The 17,819-nt window shown below is 35.2% G+C and overlaps 2 protein-coding genes and 1 long non-coding RNA gene across 4 annotated transcripts; all 3 read right to left on the minus strand.

The window, feature by feature from the left end:
- Positions 1 to 27: 27 nt before the first annotated feature.
- Positions 28 to 2,407, minus strand: LOC136780612 (RNA-binding protein with serine-rich domain 1-A-like). The gene is made up of 5 exons (XM_066739106.1): positions 1,992 to 2,407; positions 1,769 to 1,906; positions 1,393 to 1,698; positions 1,073 to 1,320; positions 28 to 802 (listed from the first exon to the last, which is right to left on the minus strand). Coding segments are annotated over exons 1-5 (984 nt in total). The 5' UTR covers positions 1,994 to 2,407; the 3' UTR covers positions 28 to 512.
- A 1,743-nt stretch (positions 2,408 to 4,150) lies between these two features.
- Positions 4,151 to 12,771, minus strand: Zdhhc8 (zinc finger DHHC-type containing 8). Of its 2 annotated transcripts, none has more exons than XM_066738950.1 (9): positions 12,395 to 12,771; positions 12,081 to 12,202; positions 11,856 to 12,013; positions 11,577 to 11,749; positions 11,284 to 11,478; positions 10,958 to 11,102; positions 10,176 to 10,390; positions 9,497 to 9,691; positions 4,151 to 8,009 (listed from the first exon to the last, which is right to left on the minus strand). In XM_066738950.1, the coding sequence occupies exons 1-9, from the start codon at positions 12,484 to 12,486 to the stop codon at positions 7,331 to 7,333; spliced, it is 1,974 nt and encodes a 657-aa protein (XP_066595047.1). In that variant the 5' UTR covers positions 12,487 to 12,771; the 3' UTR covers positions 4,151 to 7,330. The 2 variants fall into 2 exon arrangements, with proteins under 2 accessions (XP_066595047.1, XP_066595048.1); XM_066738951.1 differs by having other exon boundaries at positions 4,155 to 8,009; positions 9,497 to 9,667; positions 12,395 to 12,770.
- A 2,043-nt stretch (positions 12,772 to 14,814) lies between these two features.
- On the minus strand, positions 14,815 to 17,700 carry LOC136780511 (uncharacterized). The gene is made up of 3 exons (XR_010823767.1): positions 17,223 to 17,700; positions 16,707 to 17,105; positions 14,815 to 14,954 (listed from the first exon to the last, which is right to left on the minus strand). It is a non-coding gene; the product is annotated as an uncharacterized lncRNA (long non-coding RNA).
- Positions 17,701 to 17,819: the final 119 nt, after the last annotated feature.

Here is a 17,819-nt window from a genome sequence, read left to right on the forward strand (position 1 = left end):
TAGGAAAAGCTAATACAAGTAGTAAAATATCGTGTGAACTTTGTTTATTTCGAAAGTAGACAAATTCATCTCTGATTGTGTTCTGGGCAAAATCCGCGAAGCAATCATTATAAGATCAACAAGGTTTGTCATCACGGATAATTCATCCCCCGTCAATGGTCGACGATAACTCGTCCATCAGGCAACAAAAAATGTTGCCCTTCCCTTATTTATATCTCACACTCTAAAGAAAAAATCCTTGATTATCCACAAATTTTAAACTATTTGTTGCATATCATGCCTTAAGAACGTGATTAAAAATATTCTTAAGCTAATTTGTTTAATTCAAGTTATTTGTCCGAGTTTCCTTCCGATTCATCTGGCAATAATTCAACTTACAAATTGTAAAAGTGTATTAATTTGTTTCATTTTTTTTTCTCCTTTTATTTGACTCTTTATGACTTCTGGACTGAGACTCGTAAGACGTGTAGTTGTTGAGTAGATACGGAGATTAAATTATTGTCGTGTGATTGTTATCGGGAGGAACTGGAACTGGACCTGGTGTATCGACGATGCCGGTGTCGGGGATTATTCACAGGGCTGCGTGAGCGAGATCTCTGCCTGCGACGTGGTGGCCGTGGACTACGTCTACGATTCATCATCGGAGAACGTCGTCGATAGCGTGGAGGAGTATTTCTACCTCCTCCACCCCATCTTGGTGGCGGCCTTCGTCCCATTATAGGTGACATTCTTCGCATTGGCATCGGCCGAGGTTTTGGCAATAAAACCGGAGCCGCTGTGATCTCTTGGCCATCAATTTGACCTGAAATAAAAATTTAATTTATCAAGAGAAACATAGTGTTTCGACGATAAATATATGAAAAAATGGATATGCTTATACACCTAAACCTTAAAACTAACTTTCAATATGAAATACAATAAGTCTGTTTCTTATTTCTCCACTATATTGATGCAAAAAACCAAATTTGATATTTGCCAGTATCTTGATTGAAATATCGTTCTCATAACCAATTTATTATCCCTCTTTGTTAAGTTATTTTGTAAACTTTTTATTAATTTTAAAATGACTTGCCTCCATCCATATGCTTCATGGCATTCTCTGCTTCGTCAGCTGTCTCAAACTCTACATATGCAAAACCCCTTCCTTGATTAGGATGTAACTTGTCCATTTGAAAATCTACCATCTTTATATTTCCATATGCTGAAAATATTTCTATTATATGTTCCCTGGTTACATTTCTAGTTAAGTGACCAATATGTATCTTTGTTGGTCTTGGTATCGGAGATCTTTCCCTTCTCTTTCTACGTGGTGAAGGAGATCTGTTAAAAAATATAGATGCATGAAATTTAGAAAATTATTGATCAATTTAATTGTTACAAAGCAGTCCTTACCTTGAACGTGCTTTCGGTTTTGGCTTATCTGCTACTGAATTATTTTTCTTCTTATCCTTGTCTCTATCACGATCCCTCTCCCTATCTCTGTCTCTTTCCCTTTCTCTCTCCCTTTCTTTCTCCTTTTCTTTATTATCGTGTTTGCGAGAAGCATCTGCACTTTTGCTACGGCTATGTTTACGAGCTCTATCCCTAGAACTTGCAGTGGAACTACCAGAGCTACTGGAGGAACTACTAGACGATGAACTTGATCTGGAGCTGCTCCCACTACTGGAACTTGAAGAGCCAGAACTACTGTCCGAAGAACTAAGCAAACATTTTAATAATAAATAATAAATTTAGTTTAGAATAAGAAAAATTGATGAGTTGTAAGTACCTGCTTCCACTGCTAGACGAAGAAGCTGCTCGTTTTTTTCTGCTCGCCCTATCTCTATCTCTACCCTTTTCTTTCTTATTTTCCTTATCCGTCGCTTCAGAATCGCTTTTACCTGTACTATCCTTACGACTACGTGCCCTATAGTAAACAGATGCCAGATTAGGTTAAACTTTTAATTTTCAATCACAAAACAAATCACCAAAATTAATCGGGTCAGACTTACATTGCAATTATATAATAAGTTTTACAATATTCTTTTTAAAATCAAATTTAATTACACAGAAAACTTTATGTTAGCGGCGTATCAATGCCAACAATGGCGGAGGCGGCACGATCAGGCAAATTCGCCTACCATTGGCATCATACTCTAATCGATACCTCAATAATCGATATTTTTCTTATTATTGTTGTATATTATTACAAATTTACTATTATTATTATTATTTAATTAAAATTTTCTTTCATTTACAAAGTTATTTTTGTACCGCACATTTTACACAACTTTTCTTCAATTGCATAACTTTCTGTTACTAATTTTGTTTATAGATTATAGTTTAGAGTTTGTAATATATAACTTTAATATTTATATTTATTTATAACTTATTCTGTGTATAGTTATCGAGTAGTAAAAGAAATCTGCTCAACAGTTCACTATTTTAGTTTTTTTAGTTAAAGTTAGTAAAATCAACAAGATCGATAACGGAATGTTTTAAGGTGAATTTTCACATAAATTTGTCCACCAAAGTCTTTAATTAAGATAAAGTAAATTCGTGCTATTTTTTATTACAATAAAATATACAATAACCAAGATAATATATATTTTTGCAATTAAAGCTTCATATTATTGACAAGAAGATTTAAAAATTATGTTGTGAGAATTAACTCACTTTTGTGCTCATTTACTTTCAAAAATTTTTGAAAGCATTTAGGAACGTTACCTCCATTAGTCAATTTTTGCACGCTTGACTGATGGCTCTACTGGGCTCTCCGGCACTCTCCGCTCTACTCACTCAGGAGCAGGAGTCAGGCCCTAGGTTGCTAGTACTTAGCGACGCTAAGTTAGCGTACTTAGTAGCCCTACCGGTACCGACCGGCTCTACGCCTCTATTAAGTCGTGAAACTCAGTGAAACTCCTGCAAGGAAAGCAGGACCAACACTGAAATTATAAAAATGACTTTCCTTTTACTTTTAGATGCGATACGTCTGAAAATAAAAATTAATGTCATATATATATAAGTACCACCTACCAAACATACAGGTATAATTATTTACATATATCCCTTTTTTATATTAATAATAGGATATTTGTTACTTCAAGACAAATTATTCAAGCAAAAGAAGTAGAAGTTTTAAAACAAAGAGTATTGAATTCTTCTATTATAATATTAACAAAAAGAAAAAATTTTCTATTTAAATTTCCTCCTTTTAAATTTTCTAGATTAGCCAGAATGAATGTTGGATATTTGATTATATTAATTCTTGGTCATTAATTTATAAACTCTGACTCTGAAAATATTTCATTGACTAATATGCTAATTTATTAATTGAAAATGAAAACACGAGATACTAACGCATTTGAATCTAATAAAAAATATAAACATTCATTTACCTTTAAGAAGCTATAAGAAATATCGAAATTGATATCTTATAGTTACGGAAATAAACGCTTCCTTACGTCACTGCTTTGAGATACTATGCGCCTTATTTTGTATGAGTAAATTTATTATTATTCCTTTCAATATTTTCAGATATATTCGATATGTCAGTTACGATTATACTTTTTTAATCCACCCGTGAAAAATTTCTATAAAATTCATCCTATTATTTAAATGCAACTTAATCAGCTATAGGAGTTATATCAACTGAATCATGTATGTTAAACCCTGCAGATATACCGTGATACGCACATTAAGAAAAAGATAAACATATAGGATGAAATAAAAATAATTGTACCTATTCGATTGAATAAACGCACCATTTTATGTATGAATAATATTTTAGAAATTCCTTGTAAAGTTTTAAGGGTAATTGGTTTGTGAACAAAAATGATTGTGCGCCTTACAAATTCAAGGATACTTCTATTACTGTACTGTGTTATTCTAACATAAAAAGTTAAAATGAAAAAAAAAATATACTTGTCTTCGAATCACTGCATTAGCTTAACAGTGTTGAAATATAGAAGGAAATCTTAAAATCCGTTGCCTTTCCTTTAAACTGAGATTCAATGAATTTTATTATTAGCAAAAAAAAGATACAATTTGCAATTGGAAAGAGAGAGTAGTTATTTAACGGAAATGGATATTCGGTCTCTTTTGTGTATTTACAAACAAACTCACTATTTGTTTATCAAGCAAAAAATCGTAGAACCTCAATTTGATTAAGAGCAAGAAAATAATAAACGTGGAGTCAAATTTTGTCGGGAGACAAAATACGTGTCCATTTGTATTTAATGAAGTTTATTCTATAGAATTACTGTTAGCGATACGTGTAAGTATCGAAATGTATATACGTATGTACATTGAAATGTGATATTAACGATCAATAATTTATGTACAAGTACATTAAGTTATAAACACTAAACATTCGTCACATCTTATACACATTATTCTCTAAGCCTCGGTTCGTAAATTTTCACCTGTTGGAATAAATTATTTGGCTCAATAAATGAACATGAAACACAATTAAAAGAGATATATAAATACACCAAGATTGTACATACAAAGTTTTGCCTCTTTCTCTCCGTCATTTTAGAAAATAGTTAGCATTTGCTTACTCAATAAAAAATCGTCAACCCTTCAAATGGATTACCAATTTTAATTAAGAAATAAAAGTTAAATACGATTAATGAGATACAAGAGATTCAGCAATATTATAAATATATGTCTATATCTCATCATAAAAGTGATCAAATTTGTTTATCGAGCATGTATTGAATCCCAAAATACCATTGTTATTTTCACTAATAATTCATTGATTGGGCACGATAATAATCGAGCAGGAATTCTTACGTACGGTAATGGATTTTCTTTTGGCACAATTAGTAGGGTTTAATAAAAAAGCGGATACAATATCAAACATGATTTAAGGTTCGATCTTGCATACAGACATATTCTATATAAATATATATATATTATAATTAATAAATATACCGGGTTCGGCGAGTCTTCAGACGATGGAATATCTTCAAAACTATGCATTTAAAACAAATATAACAGACTTCCAACAAGTACTTTTATAAATCTATCAAATTCTGTTATTGAATTATACTTGGCTGGAATGTTAAATGCATGTGAAGATTCCCTTGAGGTTTTTAAATAGGAATTCTCATTAGTAATATACATACTCATGTAGCTTATTTCAGGAGTTTTCCAAAACACTAAATGAATATAGAATTTAATCAAGGCGTTTATGAATTATTTGGATTTAAAATTGCATATAAGTAATTTCCGCTGAACTAGTGTGCGCAATCGTTATACATATTCACATAATGATTCGAAAACCTAAAATAAGCTTCAGGAATACATAATAAAAATAGAAATTCTTATTAAAAAAATTCATAGTGATTTTTATATGACTTTCAATATTATATTGAAAAATAATTAAAGGACACGATCTGACAGACTTATAAGTGTTTATTAGAATCCTGTCATATTTTTGTTCGAAATGTCTAGTTTTCATGATATTCGAACGTTTTCGTATTTTTGCCGAGCCCAGTATAACACATATATTATATGTATATTTATACATGTGATTGTGTTGAATAGGTCCTAAACGAATTAAAATAACCAGTATTCGATGAGTATAGCAATTGGATTTATGCAATGCATTATATTACAAAATTATTTAACAAAGACTGAAGAAAATATGTTTTCATATTTTCTACAAATTGATCAATGAATATATATATATATATAGCATATGCCATCATTGAGCAGGTCCTGAACAAATTAAAATAATATAGCATTTAATGAGTATAGCAATTGGATTGTTGCAAAGCGTTATAATCCGTTATATTACAAAATTGATTAACAAAGACTCAAGAGAAATCCCTATCTCTCATTTTCTAAAACTCATGCACACAATCAATAACACACATAAACACACAAAATGAACAGCACTCGCGCCTTCTCTTTTATTTCTCAGTCTCTGCAAATTCTCTCACACTCTTATTCTATTCAGTTTCACTCTTCATTATACTCCCCACAAAAAACAAGTATTTATTCCTGATATCTGTTAGTGGGCACATCGATAAAATTATCGTTCATAACAAACTTTAGAAATCATAAAGTCTTATATTTATATCAGTTTACGTATAAATATTGTTAAATATATGTATATGAAAAATTTTTACTACACATTTCACGATTATTTTACACAAAATTTGTTATTCTATCCTGATATTCACTTAAAACGATTAAGTAACTCTTGTTAAAAGGGGTGCGCACTCGTTTTACTAGCATCTTTCTCTAATCATTTTATTAGGGGTTTAGTTGATTGATTGATGGAAAGTGGGGGAGGGTCTAACATGGTGTTAGTAAAATTATTTCTGTACACAGATTGATAAATAATAGAGTTGATAAATGAAAAATGTAGGAAACGACATTGTGAACGAATCACGTCTGCTTAGGTACCCGAATAAGGATACTGGTGTCACTGTATAAAAATCTAAACTGACCTTAAACCGTACTAAAAAATATAGTTGTTCCTGACGGGGAGACACCGAATTCCCGCGGGTTCGGGATAAAAAGGGAGAAGGAGAGGACGTTTTCAGCAGTTTTACTACACTCCACTGAGACAATACTTTCGTTGACTTCGACGATTCGTGCCAAGGGAAGTCAACAGTAGACATTTCCCGCGAAATCTGTTAATGAGATGAAAAAACAGAGAAAATATTTTCTCGTAATTTAGCGTAGCGCTTGCCTTTCGTAGGAAGAGACGAGAGTTCTTCCGTTCGGTGATACGAAAAATTGTTTTCTTTTCAGACAAGAAATATGTACACCGAGCACGTAGTTTGGAATGAATTTTGGCTTTTCCTTGGATTCGTTATAACCTCAACTATATTGGCCGGAAGAACCAGCGCTTTTCGCGCCAAAAATTTGCAATTTCCTATTTCATCTCTAAACTACTGCTTTTTCGGAACTCGTTTTCTTTTCCTTAAGTTTTGTTCATTAACTTCTCATAACTCATTGCTTCCCATTAAGTATCGTCCTTTAACCTCCCTATGAATTCTCTTCCCAAAAATTGTAAAGCTTTTGTCTCTCAAATATTTTTAACTCCCTGCCTTTTTTTGATTTAATTGAACAAATTTCTTCTAAGTGTTTGTCGAATTCTTCAAGATTTTTAACAGGAAGTTTCGTCGATTAAGCTTGAGACATGGTCCTGGAGCGGATAGAGAAGAGAATTGCATAATTGAAGATATTGGAGTTTTGTTCAGACGGAGATTTCGTACTTCATGATATAACAGTCATCAGGCGTATGGGACATACAGGGAGTGGCCTCGGGCTTCCGGTTGACGATCTCCGGCCAATCAAGGAAGGACGGTCCGGAGACGGACCCGTAGGGCTATACAGATATCTCGTAATTCATATCATAGACACTAGCTCGATCAGGGGTTGGTGTCGTTGGTCTTTGATTCCTATTATCGCTGGGCGCAGATACCATTTCCATGGAATCCGTCATTTCCAAGGCCCTTACGAAGGACATCGGTCTACGTCGGTTGTCGCCGGAAGTTGGCGTGGTTGGTGTAGCCATGGAGGCTTTCCTCTTGCCCTGAGGGGACTGATGATGCGGCGGGAAGACCGGAACGCCGCCCCTCAGTGCCGGATGATAAGGTCTGGGTGCATTGTACGTCTGCTGCGTAGGGCTTGTCGGGTTAGACCTATAATAATCGTAAGGTGGTGGTCGCTGAGATGGCGATTGGTGCATTTGTCCTCCTGGAACTGGTGGTGGATAACTTCCCGGTGAATTGTCTTTCCACATATATACACCGCGCTGCGGCGACCTTGCCAGCTCCCGAATGTTGTCCACTGTATTATTGGTGCGAGAGTACGGATGTTCCGTACCCTGGCGCACCAACTCACTCTCCGACAGGAATCTCCGCTGAGGACTGTAACCAGGTACCATTCCCGGTGGCACGTTCATCATAGAGTTGTTGGTTTGCTGCACCTCGTAGTACGTCGGTGCTTCCGTCACGCCTATAAAATCCGGCCGACGAACCTGCGTCGGTGTTCCCGGATTCGATCTGCAACAGACGCTATGACTTATTATCTATAGTACATCTCTTTTGCACAAGCTATTTAACAAGGCCTTTTAAAAGACTGACAAATGTACAGTGAACCAAGATGTATCGAGTGCTGAGAGCATTAGCCATACGAAGACATACATAGGGTATAGAAAGAAAGGCAGACAGTCAAGAAAAGAGAAAGCGCATCGTCATTCATTGATGAAATTAGCAACTACGGAAGGAACGTAAAAATTTAGCCAACCTAAGAAGTGTGCCGTAACGAACGATGAAAGCTTTTTAACCCCCTCCCCCCACCCCATCATTACCGAAAGCTTTCATCTTTCGCAGAAGCTTGTGTTCCATTACAAAGTTCTCCGCGAGGAATGAAAGCTCTCAATGTTGCTTCCAATCAAAAGCTTTCATCTCTCGTACGAACCGAGACTGTATGGGTGGTCGTGATCTACGTCACCGCGAGAGCAATGAAGGCTTATTAAGGGCTCTTCCTTTCCCCCCATCAAAGCTTTCATCTCTCGTGAATGTTATGTGTCATCTATCAATCTGTAATCTGTGCACTTCGTACTCGTGGTACGTCATCTGGCATAGAATACAAGTGTATTTATTTGTCCGCTACGTGTCCGTGAGTACTTGTACGTTTACTTGTCTCTGTGTTTATCCTATTTGTTTAACTCCGTTAATCCGTGTGTCTGCTTTGGTTGGTTGTTTGGTGTGTGTGTGTGTGTGTGTGTGTGTGTGAGAGAGAGAGAGAGAGAGAGTGTGTTTCTGTTCTAATACATTGTGTAATGCGATAAAGCATAATTGTTAACTACGATACGTCCTCGTAGGATGGAAGTTCGTGTTTACCTGCAGTAGGTCGCAACGATGGCATAGAGAGCAGCTCCTTGCAGTTACCACCCCCTGCAGTGGGACACAAACTTATCTATATACCATATATCTTGTAATATGTACATGCAAAGAGGCTAACTCACTACGATCTCTCTTATCGTGAGCTACGCGTGACTTTCTGTTACACGTTCCTTACGTCTTCTCCGGAAGGTGAGAAAGAGAGAGAGAGATAGATAGATAGAGACAGATAGAAAAGAGATAAAAAAGTGAGAGAAAGAATGGAGGAGGAGAGGTAAAGATTTAAATAAAAAGAGAGACAAGATTATCAGAGACGGTAGGGAAAAATTTGAATGAAATGTAAAATGGATTGTTCGGGTGGAATATTAATCAGGAGTTTAATTTGTATTGGTAGCGTGCTCGGAAGATGCAATGGACTACCTAGTGTGGCACTTCTCTTTTGCTATCTACATACAATTCTTTTTGTGCAACCTGACATGTAGATTTCGGTTAAAAGTGCCACGTGGGATTAGTTTACGTTTAAGGATATCTCCTGTACCGATGCCACACGATTACTAAGTAATTCTTTGAGCTCCTTTCACGGGACAGACACTTAATTATTTGAGTCTCAAGAATTCTACGCTGGATAAGCAGCGATGACGAACCTGCGAATTGGACTGGAGATGGTTAAGGGTGTTGGTACCCCAATGGCCTTGATACGTTGTTGCATCGTCGGGCTGGCGCTACCCTGGCCACGCTGGCCCATCGTTGCCGGTGATCCCGTGGCTTCAGGAGACAGTGGATCTGGGGTGTGGCTCCTTGATCCGTTCATTCCTCTGCGAAGTTTATTAGAATCGTTCCTAATTCAAATATGCCCTCGTATTAATCAGTGGTAGGCAACAAATTTTAATATTATACAACGATATAATTTTAATCGCTTTCATTAATTCAATTTTTTAGTCAAATTCCCAACTACTTAAAATTTTTCTGCTAAAAGTCTACTACTTAGTTAACAATTTGTAATAATCCTTATTTATAATTATTACAATAAAACGTGTAATTAGTAGAAATTAAACCATGGAAGATTATGATTCTTCCATTGAAAATAAGCGTAACTTAGCCGAACAGAGAAGGAATAAGCAGATATATGTAGGATAGAATTGCTAATTATAGGACTTTTGGAGTAGAGTGAGTCAGATAATTTTATCAGACGGGCCACTTGAGAAGGTTCGAGTGCTTTAAAGATGTAGCAGTGAGAGTAGGTGAGTTAGAAGACACAAAAACTAAGTGCTAGGTGGAAAGTTGCCGACCTCTGATCTATTTCTAATCTTTAATGCTATTCACCTTGGCCTCGGATGAGGACTGCCTCGTGGATAATGAATGGATTGGCAATATTGCGTCGGTGGGGGATGCCTGGGAGAATCATTATTCTCCATAGGTGGCAGGAAGAGATTACTTTTAGAGCCGTGTCTTTGCAACGGTGGTGTCGGTTCACAATCCGCTGACTGAGAAGCTGTCGGCTCCATATCCGTGTCAGATCCATCTCGACCCGGTGATAACTACAGAAAAATACATAAGCTAAAGTAAACAATATTAAACATAATAAAATATTCATCATACTTGCAGAGAACGAACATCAAATTCGTAAAAGAAACTTGTAGAAGGATTGGGTGGGAGTCACAAAGGTTTAACAGAATAATACGATTTTGAAAAGAGTCTTCTCATGATTATACTCTATGGCAAAAATTGAAAATGTAATGAATTATTAAATTATAACAAAAGAATATAAATACCAATAAATTTCCCGAGGCATAGACAGGGCTGTAGGTGATAAAAATTATTCAAAGGATATTTCTAGTTCTCAAAAGTGTCTTCACTTGAAAATGAACTCTAAGAAAACAACATTATTTTAATTTGATTTAAAAAAAATAATGATCATTCTCTAAAAAGCAGCTCTAAAATGGACAGTTTCATATGCTTTAATCAAGTGCTTCTGGATTTAGAGCTATAAGAATTGGAATTTATTTAGGGAATTTCAGTTACTATTCTATGTTTATGTTTGTTTTTAATGCAGGCAGGCTGGATAGACTTTTACATACATGAAGCAGAATTGCACTAGCTCTTACCTTATTATAAGCATTTGAACTGGCATTTCTAACACCATTGCTGCTATCCATGTAGGTTTTTACCTGGTTCTCACTGCCTATTGTAGATATCTCAGATGTACATGCTCCACGTCGTTTCCCTGAATATTTTTCAGGTTTAATTAAGCTGTAAAATTTAACACAAGTCAATTGCATTGTAAAGAACTGATGCACAGTAAATGTCAGATATTATAAAATTGTTTGTATAATTGATTAATAAAATTCTTTATAATTTCTTTCTTAAGTAATCAGTGCAGCGTTGATTGTTCAATTATTACTTAGAATGGGCAGGAAATGACTCTTTATACCTTGGATATTGCGGCCCAAAGTGCGTATAACAGCAGTTGTGTAAACATCCTCGAGAAAATGGGTTGTAAGCTCCATTAAACTTTCCTGTTACTTGTTCGTTGGTCGTTCGTCCTCTGGATACCAGCACAATGTGAAAACCTGTCAATCCTAGGATTGGAATGAATAAAAATACTACCACTCCTATTAATACAAGTCTGTATAAATATTAAGGAAACATGTTTTGTCATAATTTTAAATGAAATTGGTTAATCTATAAGCTTGCCTCAGCTATGTAATAGATTTGAAAGGATACGCAACAATTGTATCAACTTCTCCCAACTGCTGCTTGTGCTGTAGCACAAAATAAAGGCAGAGTCCAAAAATACTGAGCATATGGAAACTGAGTGATAAAAGAAAGAAAAAGAAAAATCTATAGTTTCTCCTTCCGATACAATTATTCACCCAGGGGCAGTGATGATCAAAAGTCTAAAATTAAAAATTTTACATTACTATAAATTTGTCAATAAATAATTTAACTAGTAATAACTAGTAACTAGTACTTAAATTAACTAGTATTAAAGATCTCCCTTACCTCTATGCAGTGATTACACACACTGCAGTGAGAACATCGAGGAGGTCTGTAAAATTTACACGTAACACACCACTTCATACGAACCGTGATACCATTAATCTCTACATTTTTATATAGAGGAGCTCTGTAGTCATCTTCCCTATCCTCGTCAGGAGGGGCTACGATACAATGAAAGAGTTAGCATTGAAATCATTAATAGTTAGGTTGATTCAAAAACCTAAATACCTTTTGGTATGAAACCTGGATCCATAAATGTGGCCAGTGTAAAATTGGCCAACACAAAAAATGTGATGACCCCTTGTAACGCTGGTACCCAGGTTCCCCATCGAAACACATAATATTGGCAACTGCAACAGCGAATAAGAAATTAGGGAGAGCTCAAAGTAACATAGAAATCATACAAAAGCCTGTAAAACTGAAAGAATAAATGGTGGGGAATTGAAATAAGATAAAGTATGTTGTATATTGCTAGAGATGAGATCTAAGAAGTGAAGCAGCAGCTGATAAAGTGGGAATGTAGAGGGCTAGTCAAAACTTACGGGAAGCAAAAGAAAAGGGTCGTGCTGCCCAAGAGGACTGTCCAGGCGAACGTTGCCGGTAAAAACCTCGTTTTCACATCGCATTTCGGCATTCTGTATGGTCTAGATGTCTCCAAATTAGAAATGGGCAAGATTTCTGCTAGCAGAAAACATGGCCGCGTCCATCGACTCTTATTTGCAAGTTGTGCGAGTGGTTCTTAGCTTGTGCTGTCATTCTTGGTCATCTGTGACACGTCGTTGATCAACTCGTCCATCACACAGGCGTCATTCGGGCAAAAACATGGCAAAAACATTCATGCCTTATAATTAACACTAAGGACCTTGCATACACGATCCGCGAACACACCACACACCACGGAACTGACATACATATATATCACACATCGTAATAGAAACACACCACTTCTCCAATCACTCCTCGACTTCTACTCCCTCTACTTCAATCTACCCCCACCACTAACTCCACTCTGTGTTCTGCAACATAATCAATTCTCACCCAAGAAACCAACCGTGCGTTCGCAAACACTCTTATCGATTCAAACTTTAATCCAAATTAACTAATTCGATTTTTTTTGTAAGTTTTCTTGAAAAACGTACTTATTTCTACCTCTTAGAATAATTACCTTTTTAATTTGTTTATTTACGCGCTCACGAAAAAGCCAGTAAAACAGGGTAGGTATATCAGTGTCACCGTTTCGGTCGTCAAATACGTTCTTCGATTTCAATTTCGATTACGCCAGTTGTGCTGATTCATCCTAAAGTCATAATTTTAATAAGAACATTTGAATATTATTTTCCGGTTTAATCTTGTGTAATTATGAGGTTTTATTCCTAGGAAGAATTTTAGATGCTGTGTTTCTTATCTATGGAAAATCGGTAAAAACAACTGAGAAGATTTATGAATAAAAAATTGATGATTTCTGCGTGTACTCAAAGTTAATCGACCGATTCTTGGGGTTTAATCATTAAGCATTTTCCCGGAAATACTATAATTACATCCGTTCAGGGTAATATTTCGAATTCCACGGCATTTCAGTCAATCCATGCGTGAAAATTAATGAAGCCCGTAGCATAACCATCGTCCAATTTTCCTAAGTATCTATTTTAGCTAAATCTATATTTAAGGCGACCGCACGAAAATCTCTCAATAAAAAAACAACTCAAAATGAAGAGAATTTTTTTTAGCAACCACATGAAAACACACCATATTAACGAAAATTGGTCTTATTTATTTTAGAAATTACAAATACATAAACGATAATCATAGATCCGCGAAAAAATAGTTGGAAAGTGAAACCGTTTCTTCTAGTAAAATCAGAAATAAATGTCATAAGAGAGGTTTATTTTGGGGGCAATAATTAAAAATAAGAAAATTATATTAATTCGATATATTAAATAATTAAAACAATGAATTTCATATAAATGGAATATAATAACAAAACAGAGAAACACCATAATTTTACTGTATATATAGTTAAATTATTTGAAGCTTAAAGTGATTGGGTTATTTATGAGTTATGATAAAATACTTATGAAACAAGAGTGTGCGTGTATAATTTCGTGATTTATTCGTATTTCGATGACGATGGCTGTTGGCAATATAGCATAGATTTAATTTAACAGAAGGCTGGACCGCCCGAAACATTTGATCAATTATGGGTGTAGATGAGATACCATTCTAACAACGAAGTATTAAAATTAAGTTATAAATATAAAAGCATACGTAATACACGTGCGCCCACCAGATACTTTTAGCATCAATTGAAACAGGCGGCTAGTATATTTAGCTGACATGTAGTGTATTACAAGGATTTTCATTCACAAGGGGGTGTTGAAATATTGACCACCGCGGTGGTCAGTAATTCACTTAGCATAATTTAATTAAAACATTACAAATTATGTTAGTTCTTCAATGGGAACAAAAACTGCCGAGATATTTAATAAAAGAGCGATGGCAGATATACACGTTTATCGAATTTTATAATTAGGATAATCATATCGTTACTACTATATATGACTGTACGTAACACGAAGTTTCCCCTATTCCCAGAATTTTACGAGTCATGAAGAGATATCACATTACAGAGTAAATCCTAGTAAATTTGAAAATAAGAATGTATTTTTTTTTTATAACTTTGGAAATTTGCATTTAATTTAATATTTTATTTCCTCGGCACATTGCAAAATTTTGAATTTATCAAAATAATTAAATTTGGAATGTTGACTATATATCTTTATTGGTTTTGATTTTAGATAAAAGGTTTGAAAGATATTGTGGCCACCAGAAGCCACAAGAAAAAATGCGTTCTAAGAAGGAAACAATACTTTAATTTTCATTCGATCTTCATTTATTTAAAAAATTATACAATTGTTTTAAAGTATAGAGTAATAGATAATATATTTTATTACAAAAGATAAGTGTTTATATATATATTAATGTAGCTTAAAAATAATTTAAAAAGAATTATTTTTACCGAATCCAATCTGGTGCAACCTATTCATGATGATCCGCAGCGTCGAATGATGCAGCTTAGAATCAACCGTAGATGAAACTGAAAAACTTTAGTCCAAAATATATTTTTACAAATTAAATAGACTTTCAAGATTTCAGCAATTTCCGCAAAATTGACGCTTCGCCACATTGTAGACTAATCTTATATTTGGCAAAACTTCATCCGGTCATTACTCACGAGCATGGTGGAAATTTGTGTGTTTGTGTTTGTTATTACACAAAGAGCAATCGCAAGGAACATCGGCGTAGGACTCGTTGACGATGGCAAATTATTTCTCATAAATCTCGCATATCGAGCGAAATTTATAAATGCCAAAATGCGCGAGGGCTAATCAGTTTCCTTTCTGCTAACCACACTCTGGTGCGGGGCCGTTTGATCTTTAAGCATTGCCAATCAAGATATGTCACTCCCATCTGACTATCTCGTATACAAAACCACGCAAAAAGCTGTGAAAATAATTTGTACGAGGAATAAGTCCACCGATAGGTTAAGTATTTTCTAACCGCCTATTGTACGATTATTCTTATCAGTCTGAGAGTAAACATTCCTTTATCCCCCCCCCCCTCTCGTTATGTTGTTTTTTCTCTTGTGGTTTTCTAGGGGATTACGTTCTCTTCCTTGAGCTCGAACCTCAAGGTTGGAATTCCGTCCTCTGGCTAAAACTTGTTGGTTAGTTACGCGTCATCGCGAAAAGTTCAAAATAACCGGAATGCGAGTGACAGAAAGAACCCCACCCCTTCAGAAGCGTCTTCGTCAGTTTCATGACTCATCGCTTCAACTTCCATGACATTTTTATTACTTAATACAAAATTTCCCGTTGTTTTATCTGATAACGGCTTTGAGAAATAGCTCGTTTACTTCGGCATATCGATACGAGAATAGATTAGATCTTGAGATATTTAAGGTTAACGGCATGCTCTATTAATAAGTCGATAAATTCTCCCTTAATATTTCGCGTCAACAAAACTGTCGAATAATACACAACGCTAGCTTTCAATAAATTATTAATCGCGATTGATTGTTGTTAGATCGAACGATATTGATGAGTACAGTCAGCTGACCCAACTACTGAACTAACTCGTATGTTTTCATTGAAAATTGAGTTTTATATTTATCTACCAAATTCCTTCAAAATTTAATATATACATGATCAGAGTCGATTATTTGTTTTACTCACTTTTTAGAGTGCAATTACGCAAATTTGTTTACTTGTGTAGCTTCGATGACTCTATCTGTCGCGGACAATTTTCTTAATATCTAAATATGTTTCGCCCAATTAACCGCATGCTGACACTAGACTTAGCGCTGCAGTTTGTCGTCGTTTCATTCGAAATGGATGTTACATAAAGCATGGTATAAATGAAGACACGTGCGATAAAAGTGAAGGACTCTAATGCTGCGTCTTGCATAAAGCAATTTAATTTATGGAACTTACCTATCGGAAAGTTCATATCCGTAGGAAAATTTAGAGGACTCTTTTCATAATGACTTTATCCAGTTACAGATTCGAAGTTTATAGATAGATAAGAATTGCACACAACATATTTCACTAAAAAAAATGTCAGCTTTTAATTTTTGTAGATTTTGCATAATACAATTTAATTTTAGTCTCAAAATTCGTTAAATTCTAACTTCTAACCGATGTCTATTTATAAAATTATTGCTATTATAATAGTAAACAGCAATATTTTCTTATAGCTTAAAAGTTAATAGGATGAGCCGAGCTCACATTTCGAATGAAAGAAAATCAATTAACGTTCACGATAACCTAATAATAAAATTATTGTTATTGATTGTACCTGATTAGCAGCGAAGCCACTATAACCTGCAAAGGTTAACCTTGTCCTTGAAATCACGTTTGTATCACTCTTGACCAACTTTTTGTCCAGACGAAATAACCTAAAGAATTCTAACCTTCAAATATACCAGTTCTATTAAATTTCTTTTTTTAGGCTTACTTTGAATTTGAGAGATAATCAGAATTTATTCTAATATGTATATAGCTGACATTATAAATAATTGTGGGCAAACGCTACTTTGTCGTGAGGCTGTTTTGGTGGTAGACTCAGGTAGAATATGGAGGTGGTAGATCGAGTGAGACTTGAGACTGACGCGTGCCAAGTTTCGAAAAGCTCAGAACGCTACTTGCCAAGCAGTGATCACGTCTTCCGGATGCGACTCGTTAGACGCGAAGACACCTGCAATCCGCCCACGAACATTTTAGAAACAATTGGGACTTTTACTGAAAATCACACTGATCTACAACAATTAAAACCAGATAAGAAGCAATAGAAAACAATTGTACGACTACCCACTCTGGACACTTCGCAACATCGACCCACTCCAAAACTGATGCACAACTGTGATCTCTTAAATTTCACAATTTTTGACAATTTTATTCAAGCTTTTTTTATTTTATGAGCAAGACACGTCGATTATCGCTTGTTTTGCTTGTGCTCAATATTGTCTTTTTTCTTCAAGTTTAGTCGCGACTTTTCGCACTGATTAACCATAATTTGTGAAATCTAACCTAAAAAAAAAGAAGCACGTTTAGGTCGCGCAGTTTGCGCGCTCTAGCGTATACATAAATAAGGTTGGGTAAATATAACGTCGGTTTTGGACACCATTCATTTTACCCCCATTTTCAATGCTGCACCCGGTTTGAAGAATTGGATACGGATAGAAAACACGTGCTACGTCTTGCGAAATTAAAGCTTGAGGAATTGAAAGCGTTCGTTTTAAATTTTCGCGTTTCTGAATACGCTGGGTTAGCCGCCGCTCCATATTCGCATCTTGGCCCATTGACCGTGAAGTTGCAGCGGCTCGTAATGAAAAACGCGGGAAACAGTGCTCAGAAGCCTTGGCGATTTATTAACAATATTAATTTAGGATTATTCCTTATCTATCCTTCC

Source organism: Prorops nasuta, unplaced genomic scaffold (genome assembly GCF_024137725.1).
Source record: "Prorops nasuta isolate Cenicafe-Biocafe unplaced genomic scaffold, Cenicafe_Pnas_1.2 PNAS00019, whole genome shotgun sequence".
Lineage (NCBI taxonomy): Eukaryota > Metazoa > Arthropoda > Insecta > Hymenoptera > Bethylidae > Prorops > Prorops nasuta.

What these genes read in the sequence shown, in the direction of transcription:
- LOC136780612 (XM_066739106.1), bottom strand. An exon ending in TCGTCTAGCAGTGGAAGCAG is followed by an intron (nt 1,699 to 1,768) that starts GTACTTACAACT and finishes ATGTTTGCTTAG; the next exon opens with TTCTTCGGACAGTAGTTCTG. An exon ending in CATGAAGCATATGGATGGAG is followed by an intron (nt 803 to 1,072) that starts GCAAGTCATTTT and finishes TTTTTATTTCAG; the next exon opens with GTCAAATTGATGGCCAAGAG.
- Zdhhc8 (XM_066738950.1), bottom strand. Translation starts at nt 12,486, where the DNA reads ATGCCGAAATGCGATGTGAAAACGAGGTTTTTACCGGCAACGTTCGCC. An exon ending in ACCCTTTTCTTTTGCTTCCC is followed by an intron (nt 12,203 to 12,394) that starts GTAAGTTTTGAC and finishes TCGCTGTTGCAG; the next exon opens with TTGCCAATATTATGTGTTTC. An exon ending in TCCAGGTTTCATACCAAAAG is followed by an intron (nt 12,014 to 12,080) that starts GTATTTAGGTTT and finishes ATTGTATCGTAG; the next exon opens with CCCCTCCTGACGAGGATAGG.